Source organism: Micromys minutus, assembly GCF_963924665.1.
Source record: "Micromys minutus genome assembly, chromosome: 26".
In the NCBI taxonomy this organism is placed as follows: Eukaryota; Metazoa; Chordata; class Mammalia; order Rodentia; family Muridae; genus Micromys; species Micromys minutus.
This window is the reverse complement of record NC_137961.1, coordinates 14,684,259-14,711,531: the sequence shown is the minus strand read 5'-3', so window position 1 is coordinate 14,711,531 and position 27,273 is coordinate 14,684,259. Positions and strand designations below refer to the sequence as shown.

General features: G+C 41.9%; 1 protein-coding gene across 7 annotated transcripts in view; it reads left to right on the top strand.

Moving 5' to 3' along the window:
• Positions 1 to 27,273, top strand: part of ASPH (aspartate beta-hydroxylase) — a 186,567-nt gene that overhangs the window by 66,447 nt on the left and 92,847 nt on the right. For 5 of the 7 annotated variants that reach the window (XM_080938668.1, XM_080938667.1, XM_080938664.1 and 2 more), the window contains 6 exons: positions 1,455 to 1,487; positions 2,449 to 2,505; positions 3,996 to 4,043; positions 4,488 to 4,520; positions 8,439 to 8,474; positions 11,360 to 11,404. In XM_080938668.1, coding sequence (XP_080794794.1) covers positions 1,455 to 1,487; positions 2,449 to 2,505; positions 3,996 to 4,043; positions 4,488 to 4,520; positions 8,439 to 8,474; positions 11,360 to 11,404 — 252 coding nt within the window. The remainder of the gene's footprint in view (positions 1 to 1,454; positions 1,488 to 2,448; positions 2,506 to 3,995; positions 4,044 to 4,487; positions 4,521 to 8,438; positions 8,475 to 11,359; positions 11,405 to 27,273) is intronic. The other 2 variants (XM_080938665.1, XM_080938666.1) reach the window with 2 other exon arrangements.

Genomic DNA, 27,273 nt, shown 5'->3' with positions numbered 1-27,273 from the left:
CGAGTTTCCAAGAACCTCTATTGACAGAAGCCAGCTAATAAATCGTTGTAAGAACTGCAAGTCACAAAACAGCAAGGCATGTCATCTGACATAATATGCTGGGGAAGTTCTTTAGTAGTTGACAGCTCCTCTTTATGTGTGTGTGAGACTTTAGAAGCTATCATTCACGTCATCTTAGAGCAGGAGAGGCATTCTTCATAGAAAGTTGATAGATTGATGGGTGGCGCTGTCCACCCAACTATCAGGAATGTACAGATGATACCTTCAGACTTATCATTTCTACAGTTACATGTTTCTAGTTTCTGAGCCAAGATGCCCAAGCATCAAAGTCTTCATTTTCGCTTACAGTGCTTATCCCTCTTGTCTTTCGCTAAGATGGCTCAGCGTGGCTTACGGTGACTCAGAATTTTTACTGAGGTGCTGTGTATCCAGAAAATTGCAATCCACACGAAGCAGGAAGGATTTAGTATCAACAAGGTTAGGAGGTTCAGCTCCGGGCAGGAGGAAACACTTCCAAGAAGCCTGGAAGTTGGAAAAAGAAAAAACCAAAAACCTTATCTTTTAATAATCTTTGATAAAACAGATTAAATACGGACCAAAAGCTTTAATCACTAAGAGTCTTTGGAGTTTTGACCTTCTGTATCTGTTAAAGAAAATGCAGAAAGGTTAAATCATGAAAGGCAGATAAGCAAGTATGGAGTAGACTTGTTGGAAGGAAGAGGTCCAGAGGGAGTTCAGAGAATGGATAAAGGGTGACAGAGGGCAGACAAACACATTATGTACACGCACGAAATTGTCAAAAGGATGCCAAAGTACCCAAAGGTCACAGTGGTGAGGATCTAGTGGTGGCATTTTTATTGTCTGTGAGCTCAGTGACCTGGGCATTTTCCATGCAGGTGTGTGGCAAATGCTTTTAGTCCCAGCGCTCAGGAGGCAGAGGCAGGGGACTCTCTTTGAGTTCTAAGCCAGGCTGGTGTCTGTAGCGACTTCTACTCCAGCAGTAGCCACTTAGTGAGACTTTCTGTCTGCAAACATACTCCCGACCCCCATTCTTGTTTCTGTCTTCCTCTGTAGACATGCAGTTTTCACTTTGCCGAGTGGTAGCACAGAGGATAGAACGCCACAGGGGAAGGTGAAATAGATTAGCCATCTGCACCTCTCCTGGGTTCAGTCCTTGTCCCTTGGGTCACCGCATGAATTGTCTTCTCCTTTTGCCTAAGGATTTGGTGTGTGTCCACACTGCAGGAAGAGAACACTGTGGTGTAAACAACAATAAGATGTGTAGCAATAAAACACATATTGATGTGTCCATCTTTATTTTAAACGTTTCACAATAAAATCAATAAAAAGCATTGGATTTACCTGAATTACCCAAAATATACATATAGACGTATTACCTATCTGTATACTATATAAAACTAGTAATATCAACCCAATGCTTTTTTTTCCCCCAGAAACTGAGGATAGTTACCATATGGAAGAGACAGGTGAGATTTTTTTTATTAGTCTATTAGTTAGAGTGAATCTTCTAATAGTGTCATGAGGTAAAAATAAAATACTATTTGTTAATTTTTAAAAAAATACTTCATGTATCATGACATATAGCTAATAATGTTATTCGTGTTTGGTATATATTCATTTCCTGAATATAAATCCCAGGTAGTAGAATTAGTCTGTCAAAATATACAAGGGAACTGTGTTGGTTTTGATGGTATATACCTTTAACTTCAGACTTATGTAGTTCAAAACTCCCTGGGTTATATAGTGAGACCTTCTCTCTCTCTCTCTCTCTCTCTCTCTCTCTCTCTCTCTCTCTCTGTCTGTCTCTCTCTCTCTCTCTCTGTCTCTCTCTGTCTCTCTCTCTCTCTCTCTCTCTCTCTCACACACACACACACACACACACACACACACCCCGCTGCTACCACCATCACCAACTACAGCAACAATACTAATACCGACAACAAGAAAACCAAGCTGGGCACAGTGCCCCACACCTATAAATCCCAGCACCCCCAGCATCTGGCATGCTGAGGCAAGAGAATTGCCATGTGTCGGAAGCCAACCTGGGCTATAAAGTAAGACCTGTCTCATGCAAAAGGAAAGAAAGAGAAGGAGAAAGAAACAAAGCAGTGCACATGCATGCTGTACAGCTTTAAATTATGAAGTTAGTGAAGCTCCTTATGACCCCAGAAAGCTTGGCATAGCCAGTGCAGAGCTGACCTACGCTGTTCTTCAGTGCTCTGCCCTTGCATGTTTTGAATTGCTGACTGTTTGAGTTTGTGCCACATGAGAGTGTAGCTGTGCTCCTTTGTGCCTAGATTATAAATGAATAGATGTTGGAAGCTGCTGTTTGGCACACAGTTCATGCATGGGTGAACACGGTAGGTTTTAGGAATGATATATCAACTTATTTGAGACACTTTAAATGTCCCCTTTCCTAATTTGTAGCATCACAGAACCATCCAAACGATGTGGAAGAAATGATGAGTGAACAGGAAAACTTGGGTATGTAAACATTAAAATTATCAGTGTATATTTCTTTTGGAGTTTGTGACTAAGGAAGACAGGATAAATGGCCTACTATGATTCCCACAGAGGTCGCTTCGTAATTCCAACAGTTGTTTATATTTCTAGACCACAGAGTTTTATGCATATCATTTAACCTGACCAGGTAAATGAAAAGGATGTGTTTCCTAAACCCCGACTGGGATTGTTTGTTTGTTATAAGGAGTACTCAGAACAGAAGCGAGACTTATGTCAAGCAGTCAGGAGGGGTACAAACCTTCATCCCTGCTCTTTCTTCATCATCTTTGCAAGTAGACAGCAGCTTGTGGGACCTTTTCCATGTTAAATTTTATTAAAGAGAATGGTAGTGTCTATTAGCTTTTGCTGTTGTGAAAAAAAAAATAACAGAGAGGTAAATTTCCAAGGATGAAAGGTTTTTCCGTCTTGTAGCATTAATGGCTTTCTTTGTGATGTTTTCGCACATTTGTACTGAGTACGCTATGCATCACAAATGCCCTAGCATCTACCGTTCTCCACCTTCCCTTTGCCTTCTCCTCCCTTTCCTCCCTCTTAAACTACAGTTACCATATGAGAGGACCACGGTCGTCTTTGCGGTGCTAGCTTACTTCACTTGTCCATTTGCCTCAAGTGACATGGCTTTGTTCTTTATGGCTAAATAAAACATCAGTTTTTATTTATCCCTCATTGTCCGTATCTGATCATTCGTTGGAGGATGACCAGGCTTATTCCATGACGTAGCTAGTGTAAAGAGAGTAACAGGGAACATAAGTATGTGGGTGTCTATTGTGTACAGACTTAGATTCCCTGAGGTATCCTGGAGTGGGAAAGCAGGACCCAGCGGGGGAGGGGAGACTTCTCTTAGCTCACAGAATAATATTTTTATTGTTGTTGTTGTTATTGTTGTTGTTGTTTTTGTTGGTGATGCTGGGTTTGAACCAAGGGTCACCTAAATATTAGGCAAGCATTCTACCATGATACTCCTTCCTAGCCCAGAACCATGAATCTCAGTTTTGGGGGTGCTAACGCCATTGCTTCGAACCTGATGCAGAGCAGCATATTATGTGGTAGGAGCAGATGGCAGAGCGAGGGTACTCACATCCGGGTAGACATCCAGGAAGCAGCAAGCTCGGGAGGGGAGAGCAATGTGTACTCTGAGACTTACCTCAGAGTGATACAGTGACCCCCATTTCCTCCTAACACCATTTCTCCTAACACCATTTCTCCTAACACCATCCAGCTATGAATGCCCTGATGGATTAATACATTGATGGGTTTCACACTACAGTCAATCCAATTAACAGTCAATAGTGCCGTTGACCTGGGTCAAAACTTCCAGTGCATGCACCTCAGGGATGTTTCGTATCAAAACTACAACAGTATTTCTCCTAGAATTAATTCTGACTCTGAGAGCGGTGTCTGGTGGGCACACTGTTTTCTGCTTGCTAACTCTCCCCTTCTTTTCCTCTTAGATCACAGTGAAGCAGGGACAGACTCGGATGGGCTACAGCAGCATGCAGGTATTACAGGAACATTTTCAGTCACTGCTAAGTCATGGGGCACTCTTCTGGGTCACCATCCTTATTTGGTGGCTTTTTCTTTCAAGGAATACATGCAACTTTAGTAGGTTTTTTTTTTTTTTTTTTCTTTTGTTTATTTAAACAATATTAGGAGCTTCTGTCTCATCTCTTACTGGCAGCCCTACTAACAGAGCAGGCCACCAACTCCTAATGCTAACATTTTATAGATTATTAAGAGGGTTTTTATGAAAAGGAATTTCCTTCTTTTACATTCATTCCTTTTGGACAAAGGCACACATTTTTAACTGTCATATTCATTAGAAAACTGCAAGATAAGGTTTTTAAATATTTGTTTTTTTTTCTTTAGTTACACAGCTGTAACATTTTGTTTAATACTTATTTTGTTTTAAATCTCCATTTTCTTTCTTTTTCGTTTTTTTGCAGAGGAAGTAAGACACCAAGACTATGATGAACCAGGTTTGTGAATATTTCGTAACCCTAAGCCACTCACTTACTTAAAAATGTATCCATACCTTTAAGTATAAAATATGGAGAATTGTGTTTTAAGCTGTAATTATTATGCATATCCAGAAGACCAACCATCTTAAAAGAATTTACTTGTGAATTAAATAATACCCTATTTTCTGCAAGTAACAATTACAAGCTGTTTAAGACATTACTATCATTTTCTATCAATGAACAGCCTCTTCCGTCAGAGTTCCTTTCTACATGGTATTCGTTGATATTGTCCTGTTGGGGAAAACCTAGATCTGGTTTCTGCCTGAAAGTTGGGCGACAGTTTAGGTGAGGATGGGGCAGGCTGGCCTTTAAGGGACTATACTGCTCTTGGCTCCAGGCACCTCCAACATGGTTTCTTAAATTCCATGTTTTCTCTTTTTTTGGGGCAAAAGAGGTAAGGTTGTGGAAAGTGGATGCATTGCTCAAGATCTTATGAGTAAGAAATAGAGTCCATGATGCAACTTCACACAGCAACCACTGTGTGAAGACAGTCGGCTGTCAGGAGGAAGGCTGAGGGAGGGAGCCAGGACCCATCTCAGCATAAAGACCTGCTGAGCTCTAGGGGCACAGCACTAACATCCGGATCAATGAACAGTGTCGGGAGGAGCCCTCCTTCACGGAGTTAGAGCTTCTTCAGATCTGGCAGTGTGCATGGAGAAAAGAAAAACAAGAGCTGCCGGCGACAGAATGATTTGTATGTATGTGTCCAACATTTGGGAAAATGTCACGATCACTACCTATAATCATCATTTCTAATGGGATATAAATGGTAAGGTGCCCTTACATACAGCTTTAAAAAATGTAAGATGCCTTGGCCATCGAGATAACATTTGCATTTTTATTCTTGAATTCGAGGGAGCAAATGTTAATTTATACGTCGAAGATTATTTCTAGAGCTAAGATGTGGGATACTTTTCTTCATTCTTCCAATCAAGTTGTTCCAATCTGCAGTGTTCAGACAAGCTCTAGAGGACTTTAAAATCAAATGTCACAAGGCTTGAGTTAGCTGTCATACTTAATGGCGATATTTTTCACAGGCACAGTATTAATACTAAATGTTATTTTTAAATGGTAACGGGGCAGTGACCATGCCCTGACCTAAAGAGACATTGGGATCTTGTGGGAAGCTTTGTGTCACCTTGATGTATTTAAGTAAAGCTGTAATAGGCAGAAACCTTGAGAGAATATCACGCATATTTCCCATCAAACTCCAGAATCTGGTGAACGCCTAGTCTGGCAGAACAAGAGCCACCTTTCCACCTCACAGAGGTCCCCAAAGCATCAAGCCTATGGTGCAAGTGAGGGCATAGCTTTGTTATCCCACTGAGTTATTTATTTATATGCTACCTATCTGTGTCCAGCACTGGTGACTGCCATAGCTGCAGTGAAGGGCCATGGGTTTGGCATCATCACGGACTCGATGACGTAGCAGGAAGAAGAAATTAGCCAATAATTCCAGTGCAGCTTTACTGCTATAGTTGGTTGACAGGTGCTTATGAGAGCCAGGGTATTGCCGTGGCAAGTCTGTAATAATAGAGACATGCTGGTGTGCAGATTAACGGCCTGGAGCTGAGGATGGTTGGTAATGTCTGTTTACGGAGAGAGGAATGGAGCTGAGATGGCCCTTCGATCCATGAGTAGGTGAAGCCAGGAACATCATCTTCATCAGGGGCACTAAGAAGTCACATGCGCATTCTTCATCGTTTAACGAGTGTTTTAGTGGACAGATTGGATGGCCCTGGTGGCAGTTTATGTCAGGAAACCAGAGTAGTGGCTGTAAAGGTGGTGAACATACCTGAGGAATGTCTGGAGGGTAAAATTGTCGGGCTTGGCTGCCTGTGTGTGGATGGTGAGTGGAAGTCTGACTTGATAGCTGTTGGACAGGCAGAGAGACCTTGGGCCCGGTTTCAGTTTCTTAGAAAACTGTTTCTGGTAGTAGGAGTGCTTTGAGCCACCCAAGGTGAGACCAGAGAAGCCATTGGATGGTGCTCAGCTTGCAGGGGAGTTCAGTGTTCCATGGGATCCCTGGGCTCTAGCTGGTTATTGGAGCCAGACTGTGACTCCTGCAATGAGAGGATGGTGGGGTCAGGGGTAGGTTCTGTGTCTGAAGGCACACTTCTGCTGCCTGTTGAAAAAAGAACTGGCCAGTTGGGAAGACTGAGGAGGAAAGGGAGCCCTGCAAACTCAGGGAGGGAGTTGGAGAGAGACCTGTTGCCGAGAGCCTCTGTAAGGCTGAATTAGGAGTACCCTGGGTAAAGTTTGTGCCTGCCCTTCTCATGGGGTTCCTTTTCAGGTACTGATGGGAGTGGGTTGAGGAGAGGGGCATCAGTTATTGAAGAGACCTGAGGGAGAAGAAGCAGGGCAAAGGGAATGTGGCCCAAGAAAGAGCTGGCTTTGCCCCTGAGCTCGGCAGAGGTTTATTTGTACATGCTTAAGTGCTCACTGCCCAGTGACATGATTGTACCCTATACCAAGAGTAATGTCCAAAAGATAGCCAATATCCAAAAACAGTTCTTTGTTAATGCTTTATTGCATGATAATACATTGTGGTGAGATATATTGCCATTGGAGCAGACCAGAGGTTTGGTTTTGGTGTGCCCCATACTAGAAGCATTTTACAGTGTCAGTTGACTGAGGGAATTTCCTGCTGCTGGGTGTGGGGAGGGCCATTGGAACACCAGCCTTTGCATCAAAGCACAGAAACTCCAGCCCCCTGGGCCCTGGTTACCATAGTAAATTAAAGGTCCTGTCAGCCAGTTCCTGCTAGCAGGGGTGGTTGTCTCAAGACCAATCACTATGCAAACTAAAGACTGCCTGGTGAAATTGGGATCCTGGGATAATTAGCGGGGGAGAGCTCACACAGACTGGAAAATAAGAAAAGGAGAACCCGTGCCAATTAATCAGTGACTCTTGCTAGCAGTGATCATGGGAAGGAGAAAATGAAATTACCATCTCCCATGGCTACCCAGTGGCTAAAATGGGAGCCCAGTTAATTTGTTTTGTAGCATTTAGCCACATTCTTCTATCCCTGCCCTGCAGCCAACATTGTTAGTGGGTAAGCCTGGGGCTTAAAATGTTTATAAAGGAAATAAGGCCAAGCCTGTAGTACATCGTCTGTTTCTGTCGTTACTCCCTGCTACATGATTTCTGTTTTCTATGCACTTCATAGCATATGAGCCTTCAGAAAAGGAAGGGATTGAGATTTCAGGTGAGGTTTTCCTGTGGTAACTGCATAGCGGTGGAACAGAGAGATAAGAAATACAGATGTAGGAATTGTGGAGCAGGGTTTCTACCAGGCGTTTGGTGCTAGGATGGCCAACAGGTATCAGAATCTGAAGATACTGTAGGCTGTTGTATAAAACATCACAGCATTTGCAACCTCTCACGAACTATGCGTTTTTATATTTATGCGATATTTATTTTATATCAGTAGGAGTAAGTTAAACTTTTGAATATAATTTAGAATTGAAGTTCATTTTGGGGTGTAAATAAAGAGTCTTTATGGGGGTCTCCCATAAGGAGATCCAGCCTAGATAATACTTTCCAAGTGGATATCAGCACTTTAGATCTTCAAGTCATTGGTTCTCAACCTGTGCTTGTGACTCCCCATGGTGTCAAATGACCCTTTCACAGGGGACATTGAAAACCATTGAAAAAACCCACACATATTTACATTAAAATTCATTATGGCACCAAAATTATAGTTAAAAAGAAGCAACGAAATGAATTATGTGGCTGGGTGTCACAGCAACATGAGGAGCTAAAGGGCCAGAGTATTAGGAGGGTTTCGAACCACTGATCTAAGTGGAGGAGAGTTAATGTAATGTGCTTGCTTCATTCATTCATTCATTCATTCATTCATTCATTCATTCATAGATAACGTCATGGATGATTCCAGCATAATTTCAGAAGGTAAATTTTTGTTGCTGTTGTTTGTTTGTGAGGCACGGTTTCTCAGTGTAGCCCTGGCTGTTCTGGAACTCGCTTCAAAGACCAGGCTAGCCTCGAACTCCTGGAGATCCACCTGCCTCTGCCTCCCGAGTGCTGGGATTAAAGGTGTGCTCCACCATGCCTGGCTGCTAGGTTATTTTTAAGATTTAATCTGGAAGATATACTGTCCTTGCTGACTTCCAGGCCTGCTAGCATGGTTACACTCACCACAGACAACAAGTTGCAGATTAGCTGGAGGTGCTATGACTTGGAGTAATTGGTAGGCTTGAAAGCAGTTTTCAATGAAGTGGCTTCTGAAAATCTTGGATGAATTTTAACTTTTTTTTTTATAGCCGAACAAAGACAAAAAGCATTATGCAATTAGCAGGAAAATGGCTGGCACCGGAAGAGACCATGTGTGGAAACCTAGACCTAGAATGACACATATCTTTCTTTTCTCTCAGCTGGATTTTTTTTCCAAGACAGGGTTTCTCCATGTAACAGCCCTGGCTCTACACTACTCACTTTGTAGACCAGGCTGGCCTCACAGAGACCTGTCTGCCCTGGTCTCCTCCTGAGTGCTGGGATTAAAGGCATCACCACGCCCTCTCATGGGGAGCTTTTATGTATTGTGTCTCTGTAGGAGTCAGGAAGGCCAATGTGGGAGAACTGGAAAGGGCCCAGAAGAGGGGAAGGTTTCCTGTCAGCAGAAAACCTCAGTAGTTGTTATATCTGCTGTATTTAAAATTATTGGATTATGATCTGATTATTTGTGAGAAATGTTAAATGCCTAATAGTGTTCTGTTAGAATCTCTGCCTAAATTTACTGCCAGGTGAATTCCCCCTTCTGGTTAGCAGTGTCCCCATGTGTGTTGAGGTTTCCACTCTTGCACATTTATATGCAGTGAACTTTCCACTGAGTTTCGATTTTGTTTTGATCTTGATGCCTTTCGGTACGCACGGTTCTCACCTAAAAATGAAACCATCTGAGAAAAATTTGGGAAGAAACAAAGTTCTGAAATAAGTTAAAGTAAACTATGCAGATAAAACAGATACTGCTTTCAGGTTGTGTTATTAGAATGAATTGGGTGTTTTATATTTAAAATCCCAAACATATGATATTTTGATCACATTTTCTGATGAGTTTGTTGAATGCACTTTTTTTCCCCCTAGAATAGAATTAGCTGAATGTTTAAGTTAACTAGGAAATGCTTATTTATTTTTAAACACTGATTTCTCTATGCAGTCCAGGCTGGCCTGGAACTCATGGCGATCTTCCTGCAGGAAGGAAGAATGCTGAGATTTGGGATTATATCCAGCCTTCCGGTTCCTTCTGTGTAAAATAGACTTCATATTCTATTTTGAGCATAATGTGTATCATTAAAAATAAGTTACACCAAGCACGAAAATGAATAAAGTAGACGTGTCAATATTATGAACATTGGAAAGAACTTTAAAAAATTAATCTTCTCTATTTTTTGGTTATTTTGTTTTTGGAGACATGGTCTCACTATATAGCCCTGGCTGTATAAACCAGTCTATATAAACTAGGCTGGCCTCAAGTCACGGTGATCCTCCTGCCTCTGCCTTCCCAGTGCTGGAATCAAAGGTGTGTGCCATTCACATATTATAATTAGTAAGGAGTAAAACTAACACTGTCATGTCTAAGGTAGTGTTAAGCGGGTTGCCAGGTTTGATGAAACCAGTATTCGAGGAGATCTATAGTGATTCTGATTGGCTGGTGGTGCCTGCAGCCTCTCTAGCTATCTCAAATTAAAGCAGCAAAGGAAAGAAAACTAGCTAAAGTTCACATCTACATCTTCAAGTCATATGAGGATATCTGATCCCCTTGGGTGGAGAATTCAGTGGTGGAGGTTAAGGTTCTGGATTCAGTATGTGTTACATCTCTGAGGGGAAGGGTTTCTCTAATGGAAGTGTTGCATACCTTGGAAAAGGTATCCGGGCAGTTGGGACTGAAGGAGTACAAGTCACATTGCACAACCAACCTTTCACAAGAGATGTATTAGGAGAGACACAGTAGGCAGCTACCTCTGCTCAGTCTAGAAGCCACAGGGAACTGAGCAGAAGGTGGGCTTTGTACCGGGTTTCTTGGGGGGTGGGGTTTCTCAAGGTAATGACTGTTGGGATTTTCAGCACAGTGATTGATGAGTTTTCATGCTCAGGGACTGAGGGGATTTTTAGTCCAGGGATTGGTGGGTTTGGGGGCTCAAGGATTGGGAACTTTTGTTGAGTGGCCTCAGACCTTTTACCCTATACAGTGCCTAGCACCCAAAACATAAAAATAAAATGCAGATTAACTTTGAAGTTTTTTTTTTTTTTCCCAAAACAACTTTTTCTGAACATGGTGTTTGATCTCAACATTCTTTTACAACTTAAGTTTTAAAAACTGTTATTTAGTGTTACAACCATGAGGCAAGCGGTTTTAAGCAGAAGCAGGCAGAGCCTCATTCAGTCATTCTAGAGTGATAGGGAGAATCCATGTACACACTCCAGGGCCTGATTCTGTCCACTGACTCGAAGAGAGCAATGGCTTAGTGGCAGATTCTCTATAAAAGAAACAAGGTGCTCAGCTGGTGCTTCCTCCTCTTGCTTACTGAGTCTGGTGCAATTCTGTGGGGAAAACCAAGGTCATAGTGCCCACTTCCATTATAGGACTCTTAATATTCTAAAGCCTGCTTTGCAAATGATGGAGAAGTATGCAGCCTTGCTCACTTGCAGCTAAAGCCTTTATTGTCATGGTATCAAAACCTAATGCATTTATGACAATCATAGGTGAATTCTCTACAAATGGTTACCTTAGCCATAATCCGCCATGTGTAATGGACTGTTCCTTTGTTTAATTTTAGAAATAAATGTTGCCTCCATGGAAGAACAGCAAGACACGCCACCAGGTATGACATTTCCCTAGATCTAGTGCGGTTTGCTTTTTTTGTTTAAATTTAAAGTAGCGTTGACGTTAAGATGGCCTTATGAAGCAGGACTACAGCGGATAAGAAATTTGCAGATGATTTTTATACTTAAAAAAATGACATTTGCGTTTTAATGGCATGACAGAGTCATGGAAAACACACCCCTTGTTCAGACTAATACATGCGTCTTGTGTAGAATGTAAGAGATGTTTAGCAACGTTCTGTTGCAGATGCTGGTGGGAACATAAGTTACAGACCTGTGGGTCTTCCATTTTCCTTTTTTGGATTATGAGGGTGTGTGATGGTAGATGTAGAAACGGTTGTCTGGTGAATGTGAAATAGTGTGTATGTTTTGACATTCTCTCCCGTCTGTCCAGCCTTGTTGAGAGCATCAGCAGTACCTGGAGCTGTTCAGCGTGTTCAGGGCTTAGCCACTTTCTTTCCTTAGCCACTGCCTAGAGCCCACTGCCCGCTCTCTTCTTTGTTCCCATAGTCCCCTGTCACCAGTGAGTTTGGAGAGTGGGAGTGGCCCTTGAGCCAAGACTGCTGCTCTCGGGCTTTTCCGAGGTGATAGAAACTATGACCTTCACATTAGTGCAGACAGAGGGAACAGAGACTATGGTGGTCAGAATAGCAAAGGCAGGGGGAAGAAGATTTTTGCTTTTAACCAGATTTTCCCTGACATCTCTTCTTCATTCACATTTCTTACAAGTTCTGTATTTTACTGTTTTCCCATTTGTGTCTTCTTGGTTCAGTTTTTATTCCCTTTCAGATTGTATATAATACAGATCTTTAGCAGTGATGTGTATAATGGACGTAGTTTTTGTTAGGAGTAATTTGTACCTGCCAAAAGAAAAAAAAAAAAAACAATCGAATACTGACTTTCAGAAAAATGAATAGCCAGTGGATAAAATAATGAATATATTTATTATGTTTTAGTGTGTCTTTATATTGTGAATGGAATGTGTTAGGTTTTGGAAGTGTTCATACCCCGTTCTTGTATGTTAATTAATATGCAGAAACATTTACTTTGGAGACCTCAATCACTGGCATAACAGTATGAATGGGAGACAATATCCATGGAGGAGTTTACATAATGAACAGGGAACACTGTATATTCTCTTATTCAGGACAACAGCCCTGCTAAGTGAGGCTGAAGCTTTTATTGGTTTTGTGCTTCTTATCGAATGCTACTTGATACTGACAGAGCAGGTTATAAAATTGGCATTTTGATGATGATTATCGGCCTTTAAAGAAAAGTGTTTGAGAAATAATCTTAGAAATAATGAGTTTCCAAAGAGTCTTTTTATTTCTAGTTGTCATCTGTACCTTTTAATTTATTATTGACCTAACGAGAGTGAAAGGAATTGGACCTGCACATGTCCTATGCACTGATGCTCTAATTATTTTGGTACATAAACGTAAAATTCCAAGCGGTCACCAGGGTAGTGGAGTAAGGTGACTTGTAAGGTGGGATACTTACCAACCTCATTAAAGCACATAGAAATACACATGCAATCCGTGGCAGAGTTCCCAGTATGATGCCAACTCTCAGTTAATGGTGTGGTAGATGTGGCTGTTTCTGGTCATGGATTAATTAGTGATCTTTGAGGTAGAGCAAGAAGAGCTGGAACTCTGAACAAACTAATCAAGAGCTGGGTTCTGTAAGTGGGTTTTCTACAAGCTCCCCAGACCCTCCGCATGGCTGTGGTTTGACTTTGCCACAAGAAAGTGTGAGGCTCAGAGTCAACAGCAGTTATGCCGAGCCTTCACACTGGGCTTTCACATTTCCTGTACCTGGGACTTAGTATCAGTTCATCTTGCAGTTTGTATTATGGAACTGTACAGGGAAATGATCAACCTATATTAATGATATCTTGGTTCAGTCTGTTGGCCGCTCTTGTCAAAGTGTTGCTTGTCTGATGGCAGGAACTGTGGGAACATGGCCAGCCGTCAGGTCTGTCATGACACTAGGACCCTTCATGGGAAAGCTGAACTGAAGGGATTTTGCACAATGCTGTGTTTTCCTTCCTTGGTCCTTCCAAGACTAGGTTGCACAGTCTTGCTTACTAACGTTCATGGTGACATTTTGTGTTACTCCCATGAGACTTTACTGCCATAAATAGTCACAAGGTAGGAAACAGCTCATCATACATTGGGCCGGTGGGTTTTTAAGACATTCTGTAGACTAACCTAATAGTTAACCTCACTGAAAAAGCTTGCTGGTGTGCATGTGTTTCACGTGAGGAAGCTGGGGCCTTCCCCAGGCTCCAGAGGTGACTAGTGACATACAATTGAGCATCACAGGGTGATTCTAGAATCTACAATCGGTCATGGAGCTGACGGAAGTGTCTCTGCTTTTGGAGTGTGATGAATTAGACTAACATGTTCCTACATGCTTTTCTCAGTATCCCTTGGTTGGTTATATAGGACTACTGATGTGAAAGGCTGGCTCATGGTTGTATCTAAAGCAAAGTTGTCTTAATAATGTCACTTTTGCTTCCTTTGTAAATGTGTTGGTGCTTTGTAGCGTATGAAAATAATCAGCTTTAGGAAATGATCTTTTTGATATTGGAAATTAAATATTTTGAATGCCAGGTATTTCAAATTGATTTATTTAAGTATTTACTAATTATTTAACAACTTTTAACCTTTCTCCTTACACTCATATTTTTATTTAAAGCCATCCAGCATATTTCTAGTCATTTTGGAACATGGATCCACATATCCACCTAACACCAATAGAATGACTTACAGAGTCATTTATAAAGTTCCTTAGAGTAACATCTTCGCCAAATAATACTCAAGACTTTGTGAGTTAAGTGTCTCCAATGTTTTGGTCAAAGAGTAAAAGTACATTAGTTACATTTTGAGAATCATTAGACCTCAGGAAAGAGGTATTGGGACCCCATGTTTTCTGAGGGACTCGTCTACTCTTGGCTGTCTAAAACTGGCGTTCATGCTCTTGGCTCAGCCTACTGTGGAATAAATAGTCCAGTAGTAGACAGAGTTTCCGTTGTTTGCATCCAGCCAGCCTTCCCACCCAGCGCTCTAAACTCCGGCAGCTTTAGAAGTGTGAGGCAGCAGAGTTTGATGTCATGTTCACAGTGGCCCGTGTTTAATAATCATCACTTTATATTTCTGTGTTATTATTGTTACTGATCATTCATTCCCAAACCACATGCTTACCGTGACACAGCTTTGCACTGGGCAGTCAATCAGTAGGAAGCCCTTGGCCTGGCCTGGGCTAGAATCTAGTAGGAGTATGGTATGGTAAAACAAAACGGATAGCATGAACTTGTGAGCAGTGTTAAGGATGATGGGGTGGGGTGGGTAATTCTCTTGACTGCAGAAGGACTGTATGTAGAGAGGGTTGGCCCCCAACTGTGCACTGGCAGGTGGTGTGGGGGTAGGGACAAGTGCTGCCCTACCTAGGCTAAGACAGGGTGTCACCCAGGACATCAGAGGACAAGGTGGAAAGCAGACAGGCATCTGTCGGTGTCTTCTATATGACATCATTTGCAAACTGATACTTGGAGCCCAGAATAGCCAAAAGGCCACTACAGATTTTGATTTTGTTTTTTTTTCAAATAGAGAAGTTACGGGATCAAGTTCAGATTTGAAAAGGGTCATGCAACAAGAAAGGGGGGATGTGTCAGGGAAAAGTGAGTTCAACTCAGTCTGAAGTAGCGGAGGCTGGGCAGGGTGGACTGACTGAAAGGAAGGCTTTGATGTCACAGAAATTAGAGGTAGTAATAAACCATCGTTAGGGCACAGGTGGGGCCTGTGTGTGACTGATTCCATGGAGATGTGTAGACAGGAGGGGTGAAGAAAGCAGCAGAGACTAGCTTTGTGTGCTGGGAGCACATTTGCACCTTAGTGAAGAACTTTGAATATATAGAAGCACATGCTTAAATTGGCGACTTTAGGGTGTTTTAAAAGACTTTATTTTTAGCTATTTGTATGTTTGTGTGCACCAAAAGGGGAATATAACATGCAAGTGTGTGCAGATTCCAGGGAGGTCACAAAAAACAAAAACAACCCCCCCCCCCCAAAAAAAAAAAAAAAAAAAAAAAACCAGCAGATCTCTTGGAGTTAGAGTTCTGGGCATTTGTGAGCATACTTAACATCACTGCTGGAAACCAAACTTGGGTCTTCTGGAAGATCAGCAAGAACTCGCAACTGCTGAGCCTTCTCTGAAGACCCCTTACTATTATTTAATGGGCATTTACTATTCTACTTTGACCAACTTCCTATTGTCTCAATATAATTCATATCATTTTCTCAAAGTCTAGCTAGTTGTTAAATTCTAAATTATGGCATACAGTCAGGCTGATGTTTTTACAAGTTCCTATTGAGGTATAATTTGCATACTGAGAAGTACTAAAATGTTGAGATTTTACACACACACACACACACACACATATATATATATTTCTTGTCAGCTGTCCTGACCTACAACATTTAGACTGGTTTTGTCTTCTTTTGAATTTAATGTAAACACACACACACAGTTTTGTGATTTGTTTCTGTTCAGTATAACATCTGTGAGCTTCAATTACTTTGTTTTGAAGTCCAATAATTTAATCTTAACCATTACTGTTTTCCGAGCACATACGATAATATTTAATTTGAGTTTGACAGATGTAATAATTATTTCTACTTTTTGGCTACTATAAAGGAAGCAGCTGTTTTCTCGCATTTTTTTAAATCTTTTATTATTAAGCAGCCAGTTTTGTCAGGTGTATAAAGGTACTCATAAACTTTTCAGTTGTTCTGCATAAATAACAACAGCTCGTGCTTATGGTAGCTTGGGCTTGGCTAAATAGAGATAGATAGATACATGGATGGATGGAGAGATAGATACATGGATGGAGAGATAGATATATAGATGGATGGATAGATAGATACAGAGGTAGTTACATGGGTGGATGATGGATAGTGTCTTTAGCAATTCTGTTCTGGTGGTAAACCATTATGACGTAAAGTAACAGGACAGGAACAAGAGAACCAGAGAAGCAGAGAAGGAGTGCTGCTTGCTGGCTTGCTTCCTGTGGCTTGCTTCCTGTGGCTTGCTTCCTGTGGCTTGCCCTGTCTGCTTACTTATTCACTCCCGGCCCACCTGCCCCAGATGGCTCTGGCCACAGTAGGCTGGGTTCTCCCACATCAGTCGGTCAAGACAATACGTATGTGCCTGGAGGCCAGTCTCTTGAAGGGATTTCTCAGTGAAGATTCCCTCTTCCAATTCTATGTCTAGGTTCCCGACAAATTGACAAAACCCAGCCAGCACGGATAATGGCATAGTCATAAAATACCTTAACCAATTTGTTTTTTAAAGAACATACATTTAGCTCACAGTTCTGCAGAATGTCCACGAACATGGCATCAGCATATGCGTGGCTTCTGGTGACAGCTCTTTCACTACTTCCTGTCACAGTGTTAGATACCATGTGCTGAGTCTAGGAAAGCCTTAGAATTTGGCTCTCTCTCTGCTTGTTTTCTAAAAATATTAATGTTGCCAGAGGTTCTCAACCTGCTGACCTCTTCTGAAGTAGTCTGTCTCTGAAAACCACAACATATATATATATATATATATATATATATATATGACTTTATGTTAAATTCCAAACACATGAGTGTATGGGAAGCACACCCAAGCCTCCACTGTACTCTGTCTTTAGAAGTTGTATCAGCATACGACTGGACCATTAGAAGTACCCACCCCGTTTCTTACCCAGGACTGTATATAGACCCAAAATTAAGCAATAAAACAAACCAACCCATTAAAATATGGAGCAAAAATATGTCTAAAGTTGGGTTCTAATAGATTTTTCTTGTTTTAAAATACACTACACGTGTCAACAGCACTGAAAGTTAGCATAAAGTTACTATTTTATTTTTTTAATGATTAAAAAAATGTTTGTGTATATGTGCAGATCCCTGGGGAGGCCAGAAGAGGGCATCAGATCCCCTCTTACAGGAGGCTGAGATCTACTCCACATGGGTGCTGGGAACTAAACACATGTCCCTGGAAGAAAAGCACGGGCTCTTAAACCCTGAGCCAGCTCCCCCGCCTACATATTAGATGCCACATAAGTATCTTTGAAAATTCTTTATGTACTTGTTTTTCAAATGCCAACTCTTGTTTGTATTTCTTTAAAGTCATTGGTAGGCGGGAGAACTTTAATGCTCATGTCTCCCTTAAACCTGAGATTCCCCCATTTGGTGGACGATTGCTTGAGGTACTCTCGGGAGTCCCAGACCTCAGTCAGCAGCTTTGTCTAGTAATGGCCAGAGGCTTCCTGGTTGTTAAGTTATTCTGTCTCCACATTAGCCTTAAAAAGAGACAAAAACATTTCCTTCAACGGGTGTGTGTGTGTGTGTGTGTGTGTGTGTGTGTGTGTGTGTGTGTGCGTGTGTGTTTTAAGTAGTATAAAAATGAAGCAGTTTGACGGGCTGACTGACTGGTCCTTTAATTTAGATTTCCCCTTATTTTTACAGATACTTAAAGCTTCAAACAGACTGCCCCCACTACCACAGGAGGACCAGACTAATCATACGCTCCACAAGATGGCTGTGATAGATCTTGTGATGTAGTTACTGGCATATCAAGATCTTTGGAAATGAACACTAAAGATGTTTAGAGTGAATTACAGTCCACTGGCATTCTAGTGAATCTTTTTTTTTTAAAATCCCATGTAACTTTACATTCCTGCATGTCCTTATCTGAGAGCTTCTGTGGCTCGGTTGGGTTTCCTTTTCTTTTGTGGCACAGGTTTAGTTTTTCTATGTTTACGCGTATTTTTCAGAGAAGACTCGGTAATTACATTGGTAATGTAGCAAAAATTGTCATGACAGGCTTTAATCTATTATTAGTACTTAGAATTAACTGTGTTGAACTGACTTGTACGAGCGCTGTTAATTGGGCCTTGAAGCCATTGTGGGCACCTTGTATTGAGTAGCACTCGGAAAACTGTATGGTATGCTGAGAATTCATGAGTTGTGTGCACCTGTATTAATACCCTTACCGGGGTTATTCACATTAGCTTCTCCATGTGGACATGTTACAGCACTGGCTTTGAGATTTTTTATTTGTAGTCTCTAGATGTTTATTTGAAAATTTGATATTTTGGTTCAAGATGCAAATGACCAGTAATAGGCTTTTTCAAAGTGAGGAGAAAGTTCAACTCCTTGCGGGGACACAAGGTAAACAGTAGCCTTCAAGGTGTACACGTCCCCACGCTTCAGCATGCTCGATCAGGTATATAACTGCTGTAGTCCAGCCACTATTTATTTACATTTCAGAGAACTTATGTAAGTTACTGCTGGCCAGCTTAAGGACTGGCCTGTGTGGGTCTAATGAGTCCCACCCTCTTATCCCTGTGTCCGTTCAGGGCTCTCACTAGGTGAAGTCCAGGATCCCCCAGATTGAGGGAATTCAGGGTCTATGAGAAGCAATCACTGAGCCCAAAGTTTGCTGCTGGGTCTAAGGGATGAGGATCTTCCTTTATACACTGACAGTTTTGTCATAATTTTAGTGTGGTTTGTTTGTGGCTAAGAAATAGCACTGTGATGAAAAGCTGATCCGTCAGAAAAGAATTCCCCTAGCTGAGTATTTTTTGAGGGGACCCATGGCCATTAAAAAAAAAAAAAAAAAAGCCATAAGGTTGTTTCCTTTATGGGCCAGTGGCAGCTCTTGATTATGGAGGCACTGTTTTAAGAGGAAGTTATTTTTCCCCCTTCCTCTAGAATAAAAATCAGGGTAAGTTTTATGACTGAACATTGTGACCACAATGCGCTGGTGTCCACGTGCTGGGACCTCAGTTGAGTCAATGAGCAATAACTCTGAAAGCTGTGATATGTGTGCTCTAGAGCTAAAACTTGAATTTCATCGAAGCTCTTTATATTGCAAGGTTCTGAACACTACTTTTTATAAAACCATATTTTTTTAGGTTGACTTAGAAGTGACACGTTACAGAAAAATGGCTGAAGTAAGTTTTCTCTGAACGTCTCTATAAAATCTTTTCCAGAGCTCTGTGAAGTGAGGGCTCTCTGTGGCCAACTTCAAATCCTTTGATAAAAAGCAGTATGTGAATTAATGAGCCTTGTCTTCGCAAACATGTGCCATGCTAAATGACAGCAGCGGGTTGTCTAAAAATATGTCCTTTGTGCCATGTTGCTAAAGAGGAATAAAATGCAGATGAATTCTTCTCTACGTTGTCATTATTTTGAAGCATTTTAAAAGGTTGTATGATGTAATTAGCCTGTGTTATTTAGAATTACAACAAACTTGTTAGCCAAAATCATAAAGAAACGCACCTTTTCTTAACCTATGCATTTTCTGCCTTCAGTACCAAGAGTTGATACTAGGACCTGGTGTGTGCCGAGTGCCAGGCAACTGTTCTACTGCATAACACACACACACACACACACATATACACACACACACTTCAAGTCTTTTAGTTATTTGAAACGAGGATTCTCTTAAGTTGTGTAAGCCAACCTCAGAATTTCTATATAGCCCAGGCTAGATTTGAACTTGTAAACTTCCTGTGTTAGCCTTCCAAGTAGCTGGGGAACAGTATCACACTGTCTCTAATCTTGGTTCCATGAAGTGATGCTGCTTTGTTTGCATATGTCCCACTGGGCTACATTGCCAGAAAACAGAATTCAAGTACCACGCAGGCTCACCTGTACTGGGAAGCTGCTTATTTCCTGTGGAGAGCCTCACTCTTAACGCCCGTGACCAGCAGACCATGAGGTTACAAACCTCACTAGGGAACACTTGTCAGGGTAGTATGGCTGGTTTTTTCGTTCTTCCCATTTTCAATCTTTGTTTCCCACCAGGCAGTTCTTTACATGGCAGATAAGTAAGGAATATAGGAAGGTGTGTTTGAGCTTGAGAAAGGTAGTTTTCACTTGCAGTGGGTTCAGAAGAAACCATAAAATAGACCTGCCTCTCAAGCAATGGGTCATCTTTGAATGATCCTACCCACTCTGCTCCTCCTACCTTACACATCTTAGGAAGTCAAGCTTTTCTGTGCAGCTGGGTATTATCCGTGCTTCCACATAGTAATCTGAGAATCAGCGGCTGGAAATGCCTCCTAGCCTGTGGTTGGGTTCCAGAGTGCACATGCAGGAGCAGGTGGAAGGCGGGCATTGTGTGAACAGGAGACCAGGTAGGAGACTGTCAGGGTAGAGGTGTTGGTGCTGTGTGCGTCCACTTGAACTAAGGCAATGTGTGTAAAGACAGAAGCCATGATGAAGGGTATGACTTACAGAATGGGTAATCCCAGGAGCTCAGGTAGAAACAGACTTGGTCCTGTGTTTCAGAATGAACAAGTGCCTGGAGTGTGACTCTGAGTAAGCAGGTGGGCCTGGGGCGAGATAGCTTTTGATTGCTGGGTTTAATAGAACTCCTTGGGAGGTACATTATTCACACACACATACTTGGGATATGGCAGGATACAGAATACCCCAGTCCACGAGAGACTTCCAGTCACACTTGCAGGAAAAAACTGTAGAGATCAAGATTTCATTCCATTTCTTCATGGTGATAAAATAATGTGACAGAGGAAGCAAGAACAGTATCAGGACAGATGAGAAATGAGAGACACCACTTTTGGACAAGAGAATGTAGCCAACCCTAAGTGTCAGGGTTGTCAGCTTTCAGGGGACCGAAGGTTAGCTTCCTTACTACTTCAATGTTCATTATTATATGAATAAAGTCATAATGTTACACTGTGGACTCTGAAATCAATTTTCCTCATTCTTTACCCTGAAAAGGATCTTTTAAATGGCTTTATGCCTCAGCACCCTGTACTTCTAATAGCTGATAAGAAAGTTAGTGGGGGTAATCTGCACAGAACTTAGAATAGTGTCCATAAAACAGGAAGTGCTCACTAAGCTGTTTTCTTCTTTGGCATAGAGAGGTCCATATGAGGTTTTTAGAAATGCATAGGAAAGAGAAGAATGTGAGTTGGATCTCCTAGGAAACTCCTTAAGCATGAGAACAAATAGAGCTGAAATACTTATTCTTGTATTTCTCCCACTCCTAACTGGAGTCTCAGAACTCAGCTTGTTGAGAATGGGGCTTTCACCCTGGGGCCTGGAAAACTTGGGTAGACTTTAGGTCTCTGATCCTTCCATCCTAGGTGGGGCATGAGAGAGTGGAGAAAAATGATGTCCTAGTTTTGGGGTTAGTCCAGTCATACTTGCCTTCCAAGTACCTGGGGAATCTAGGTCCAAGCAACTTAAGGAGATCCGATGTTGTAGCCCATGGCATGTTCATATGGGACCAGAACCTTCTACTTGTATTTAGAATGTAAAATCCTTCTGCAGTTTTTCCCCTAGGGGCAGAGAGACCCCTTTGTGACTAGCACACACCTGCTTGATCTGGGTGTGTTCTCCGTATGTGGTTCTTCAAGTCTCTTTAACCCAGTGTGATGACTCTGGGCTGTAGTGTTGTGGGCTTCTCAGAGCACTATAGATCCCACAAGAAAGAGTAATGTGGGGACAGACATTTTTATGTTTTTCTTCTTTGTCATATCTTTATTATCTATAAAAATACCAGGTAAATATTCTGCCCAGTTGATGTGTAATGTTGGGCCTGGGAGATGGCAGGGTCAGTAAAGGATCTCAATTCAGTTCCTCGTACCTGTGTGAAAGCCAGATGCAATATGTGTTAATGACTGACTCTGGTACTGGGGCAGCTAGAGACAGATGGATCCCTTAATGGCCAATTGGCATAGCCAAGTCAATTTGCTGTAGGTTCATTGAGACACTCTGCCTCAAAAAATAAGGTGAAGACAGACTGCAGAATACACCCAGTGCTGACCTCAGGGTCACATACATGTGCATTTGCATGTGTCTGCATACATGAGCCATGCATATACTACAAAAAGAGTTATATGCAGAGAGTCAACTTCGTTATAGCTACTCTTAGCAAGGGTGAAGACTTGTGCCTCTCTGTTCTTTCATATCTCTTTCAGGAAAAGGTGCAAAGGGACAGAATGACTTGGGATCCTGTAAGCTGTTGGCCTCTACAGCTTGGGGAACTCTGTAATTGCTCAGTCTCTGCCTCTTTCGGATGCAGACACCTTTCTGATAGGGTATCAGGAGGTAAGGGTATAGGAGCTGTGATTTGCAGATAGTGCCCAACTTGACACCCTACATTTCCAAGTCGGTTCTTTTCCTCTACTTCCGGTCTCAAAGGCATAGAACCACAGCTAACCTATAAAAGGGTCTTTCCTGGTCAAAGCCATACCTCATTTATTTTTAACCTTTCCATATCAGAATGTATTCTGTGACTGCATCCTAGATACGCAGAGCTTACAAGTCAAATGATCCATGTAACTATATTCTGGATTACAGCATTACTTACACACTCTCTGATGTCTGCTATGGAGAGAGGATAGTGTCTCAGACTTTGTATCAATTACACACACTTCACCTCATTCCTAGGTCAACACACACACTCACACACACACACACACAGATTCCAGAGACAACCAGAACAAATGTTTACAGTAGCTATAATCAACCAATCTACCTTGAGAATTAGCTGCTTTTCGTTAGACATTTATGCCTGATCTTAGGTTGCATGTGCATAAGAGACATTATAATAGATGCTTGCTCATTTCTTGTCATCTATGGGAGAGGTAGATTTACACTCGTCATTTCTGGGAGTTGCTATTTGTGAGGGTGACACAGGAAGACTTTGGGTTCATATTAAAACTCTTCGTATTTGAATAGATACATCTGGGATCCAACATAGGCACCTTCAAGAAGTCATCTGAATATGCATCAAGTCCTTGGAGGAAGGAGAATAATATCCAAGTAGGGTACCATGCAACATTCTGTCCAGATATGCTGTGGTTCTTATCAAAGTAGTTGGGGTTTATAAGACAGGGTAAATACTGAGTGAGCTTTGGTAATTGTGTCTCACCACCTTAGTTTCCCCTTGGAGTGGACGTCTGTCGCCCACAGGGGTATTTAGTGTTGATGGATGTTGCCTACACTACTGTCCTCATCCATAGGGAATGCTCAGCCTGTCATCTGACACCTAGTCATTGTTCAGTGACAATCAGAATGATTCATAGGAGCCCAGTACTTGGGATTCTGCAATGCGGTTTGAATGTGAAGAATTCAGCACTTAGGAAAATTGAATCATGTGACTGGAAATAATTTTCTTAAATTACACTCACTGGACTTTATTGGAATACATAGTCATATGTTTTGGGATATAGAATAATGATTTGCACAGTGCTTCAAATTTTTTTGTCTATAATTTCCTGAAACAAACTGAAAGGTCGATGTGATACAGAGTAAAGAAGACACATGAAATTGTCTAATAACTGGCCTTCAGAAATATATACAGAAAAAATGTCATATCTTAATTCAAGAATAATGGAAAATTTTATTTTATGTCGTAAGTTGAAAGAAATTGGCACTGTCTTCTGTTTTGTTCTTTTAGTCTTTTATGAACAAATACGTATTCATATTCTATATAAACATTTAATTAGGCTCCAATGTCAAGTTAAGCCTATGCCTGGGACTGCATGGTTGACTAGGGCCAGGGCCAGGGGTTTGGTCTGTTCACTGATGGCTGTTGGGCATTAATAGCTGGCAGTTAGGCAGTAGATGTTGATATTGCATGGTTATGCTTGAGTGTTGGTTGAGCAGTGGCTGTTGGTTTTGTCAGAGGGGCAGTCTCAGTGCACTATAGGTAGTTGGGCTTTAGCAAGGTGTGTGACCCAGGGAGAGGACAAGGTTACCCTTTATTAGAGCTTCGGGCTGCATTCCTTTGGCTGGTGTCAAGAATCTATAGCAAGATGATAGGTTGGTAGGAACCTATGTTCTGTGATGCAAGTTGAGAATCAGATGTTTGTATTAGAAGTGCCTTTGGTTCATAAACTGCAGCATCCAAACCATTGTTCATCATCACCATGAGGCTGTTGACCCCGTATCTTATACCTTGGGATGGAGTATTGTGAAGGAAAGGATGCAGCTAGTGTTATTACAGAGGGAACCAATACATAGGTGAAGAATTTGTTCTTCAGGTTAAGCATCATCTTAGTTGATGCTGTCTGCTTCAGGAGCTGAAGGGAGCAGTGTCTTCCTGGATGGCAGTCAAAATGCTACACTTGAAGACTTTGAACTAGCTGGACCATCAAAACATGATGCAAGTTTATGGAAACTTCGTTGGTATGCCTGAAAGAAGTGAACAGCTTGTCCAGTTTTGAAAAGCTAGGCATATGGTCACTAGGTTGCTTGATATGAATTGTGTGTGTGTGTGTGTGTGTGTGTGTGTGTGTGTGTGTATGTGTGTGTGTGTGTGTATGTATATAAGGTACATACGTGAATGGCTTGTATGTGGCAATTAGGGGACCATCTTGGGTGTCAGTTCTCATTCCTTGTAGTTTACAGATTCATTTCTTGTCCCTGGAACACTCGTGCTACAAAGTCTGTCTTTTTCGTTGGTTCCGGGGATGGGAATGCAGGACCTCCTCTTTGTATAGCAAGTGCTTTGCCTGTTGAGCAATATCTCTAACCCTCCTTTAGAGCTTGTCACTTAAAATAATGCTTCTGGCAAAAAAGAGAGAAGGCAGACTCCACATCATTATTCTGAGGAATAGCACCCTTGCAGGGATATTAATTAAAGGATTGCCCTTGACTTTCTGAGAACTCCAACAGCAAACCTGTGGAAAGAGCTTCTGCCAAGAACTCCCGAGAGGGCTGCAAAGCTCCTGGATCCCAGCATCGGGCTGAATCAGCTAAAGCTAAGGACATACAAGTGAGAATGGGACCCTGCTCTCACAGCTGGAGAAGAGCCTGGGGCAGAAGGAACATGAACTCTGAGCGCAGGACCAGTGGAGAATGGACCAGTCAGGGTTAGTTTGCCAAAGAGCTAAAGGGGAGTGAGCTGCTAGTGGAGAAGAAGTCCAAAATGTCTCAATCCTTCTTCCTCAGAAGTTAAAAGGATGCTCATTTCAGTGGGGGAACAGCGGAGAAACATGATGAAGAACAAAAATTTTTAAGTCAGCAAACAAGCAAACACATCGGTAGATAGTTCACTTCCCAGTGCAGGGACCAGGAGAGGCTTTGTGCAACAACAACCATGAACTAAAGAGGCCTATGAAGTCACAAGGCCAGCAGAGAGACACAGAGGGCTATCATGTTTGATACTGCCATTGGCTTTAAGGTAGCTTTAGATACTCGGCATGCATAATGCTAGGCTTGCCTTTGCTGGGTTTGTAACAATATTTGTTTGTACAAGATGGCCGCATCTTTAATTTCCTCTCCTACAAAGGCTTTATGGGAAGCCTGGTGCTTTCCTGATTGGTTGGTCTTTTAGTCCTGTATGTGATTACTACTAGATATAGGAGATGGGACATTTTGATCTCGGGAGAAAAACAATGCAAGGAAAAGAATGTAAACCAGAAAGGAGTACTTGCTGAGACTTTTGGGTGTGGTCCCTGCCACTGCCACTCCAACTTTCAAACTGGAGGTTGAGAGTAGGAGTAGGAAGCTTGTGCCCTTGCACTTGGTGGCCATGGTGGCACAGCCCACCTGTCTCTTTACGTGCATCCTCACTGGAGATGCTGTTCTTTTTAAATCTTGCTTATTGCTACAGAGGGTTTTAGCTGCTCTTGAGGTCTGTGCTCCAATAACAGTTGGTGGGAAACATGAGACTCCACGTGTGGGAAGCAGCAGCAGCAGTGGGCAGAGCAGAGATGCTTTTGTTGTTTAAAGATCACCCTGCAGATGTACACCAGCCTTTACTAGCCTATGGTCGGATAACTAGAGCCACATTCAACCTTGTGACCATTGTGATATCTGCCAGTCTCCCAATTCCAAAATCCTAATTTCACTTTTTGGAGATTAGAGAAGTTTATTTCAATGCTGAGGAATAAAGAAAGAAAGAAAGGAAGGAAGGAAGGAAGGAAGGAAGGAAGGAAGGAAGGAAGGAAGAAAGAAAGAAAGAAAGAAAGAAAGAAAGAAAGAAAGAAAGAAAAGAGATTTGGAATCTGAGAGAGAAGTGCAAGTGGAAGGTAAACTTTTTGCACAAGAATAGGGACTAATATCCGGGGAAGCATCTTTGAAGGCTGTGTCTGGTGGAAGAGATGCTAAGAAGCCAAAGAAACATGCTGAAGAATTCAAGGACTCTATGACCTTAATAAGGAGGCAAACATTAAAATTAGCTCCTAGCATTGCACAACTCTTGCAGGCAACCAGGGAGGCCTACAGATTGAGAGTGAGCTGGAAGGTGGATTGCTGTTGTTAAGGTCTTGCTGCCCAGTGGAACCACCAGTTTACCCTCTTAATGTTCAGCTGAGACAGGAGACTGTCTGAAATGGCATTATGTCACAGGAGACCTGAGTCTTTCAGGTTTCTGTAGAATGTTGATGGTTAATGTTCACTTAAAAAGACAGGTTTGGGAGATTGTATTCATGTCTATTAGCATTTGGCTTCTAAGGCAATCGATGCAATTTTTTTTGTGCAACGTTGTCTTGAGTCCTTAACTATGAGGTGTAAATGCTGGAGTGTCATGGTGAGTGTTTTAATTCGGTTTGTGTAGTTAGGTTTCTGTGGTTACCTGATATGTAATATTACAGGATACTTCTCAGGAGGTCTGTCAGTTTTCAAGGCTGTGAGGAGAAACAGAAAACCTTTTCCCTTTGCCCACCAGTCCCTTCTTGCCCTTTGAAGAAGAAGACATATTTGCCTGGATGGACGCTGCTGTGTGAAAACAGTTTAGTGACCAGACTAAATTAGAATAAATATACAGAGTAGAGGGACTAAAGGCCATTTAATGCTGTCAGCTTTTATTTAAGGCAAAGACTTCTTGG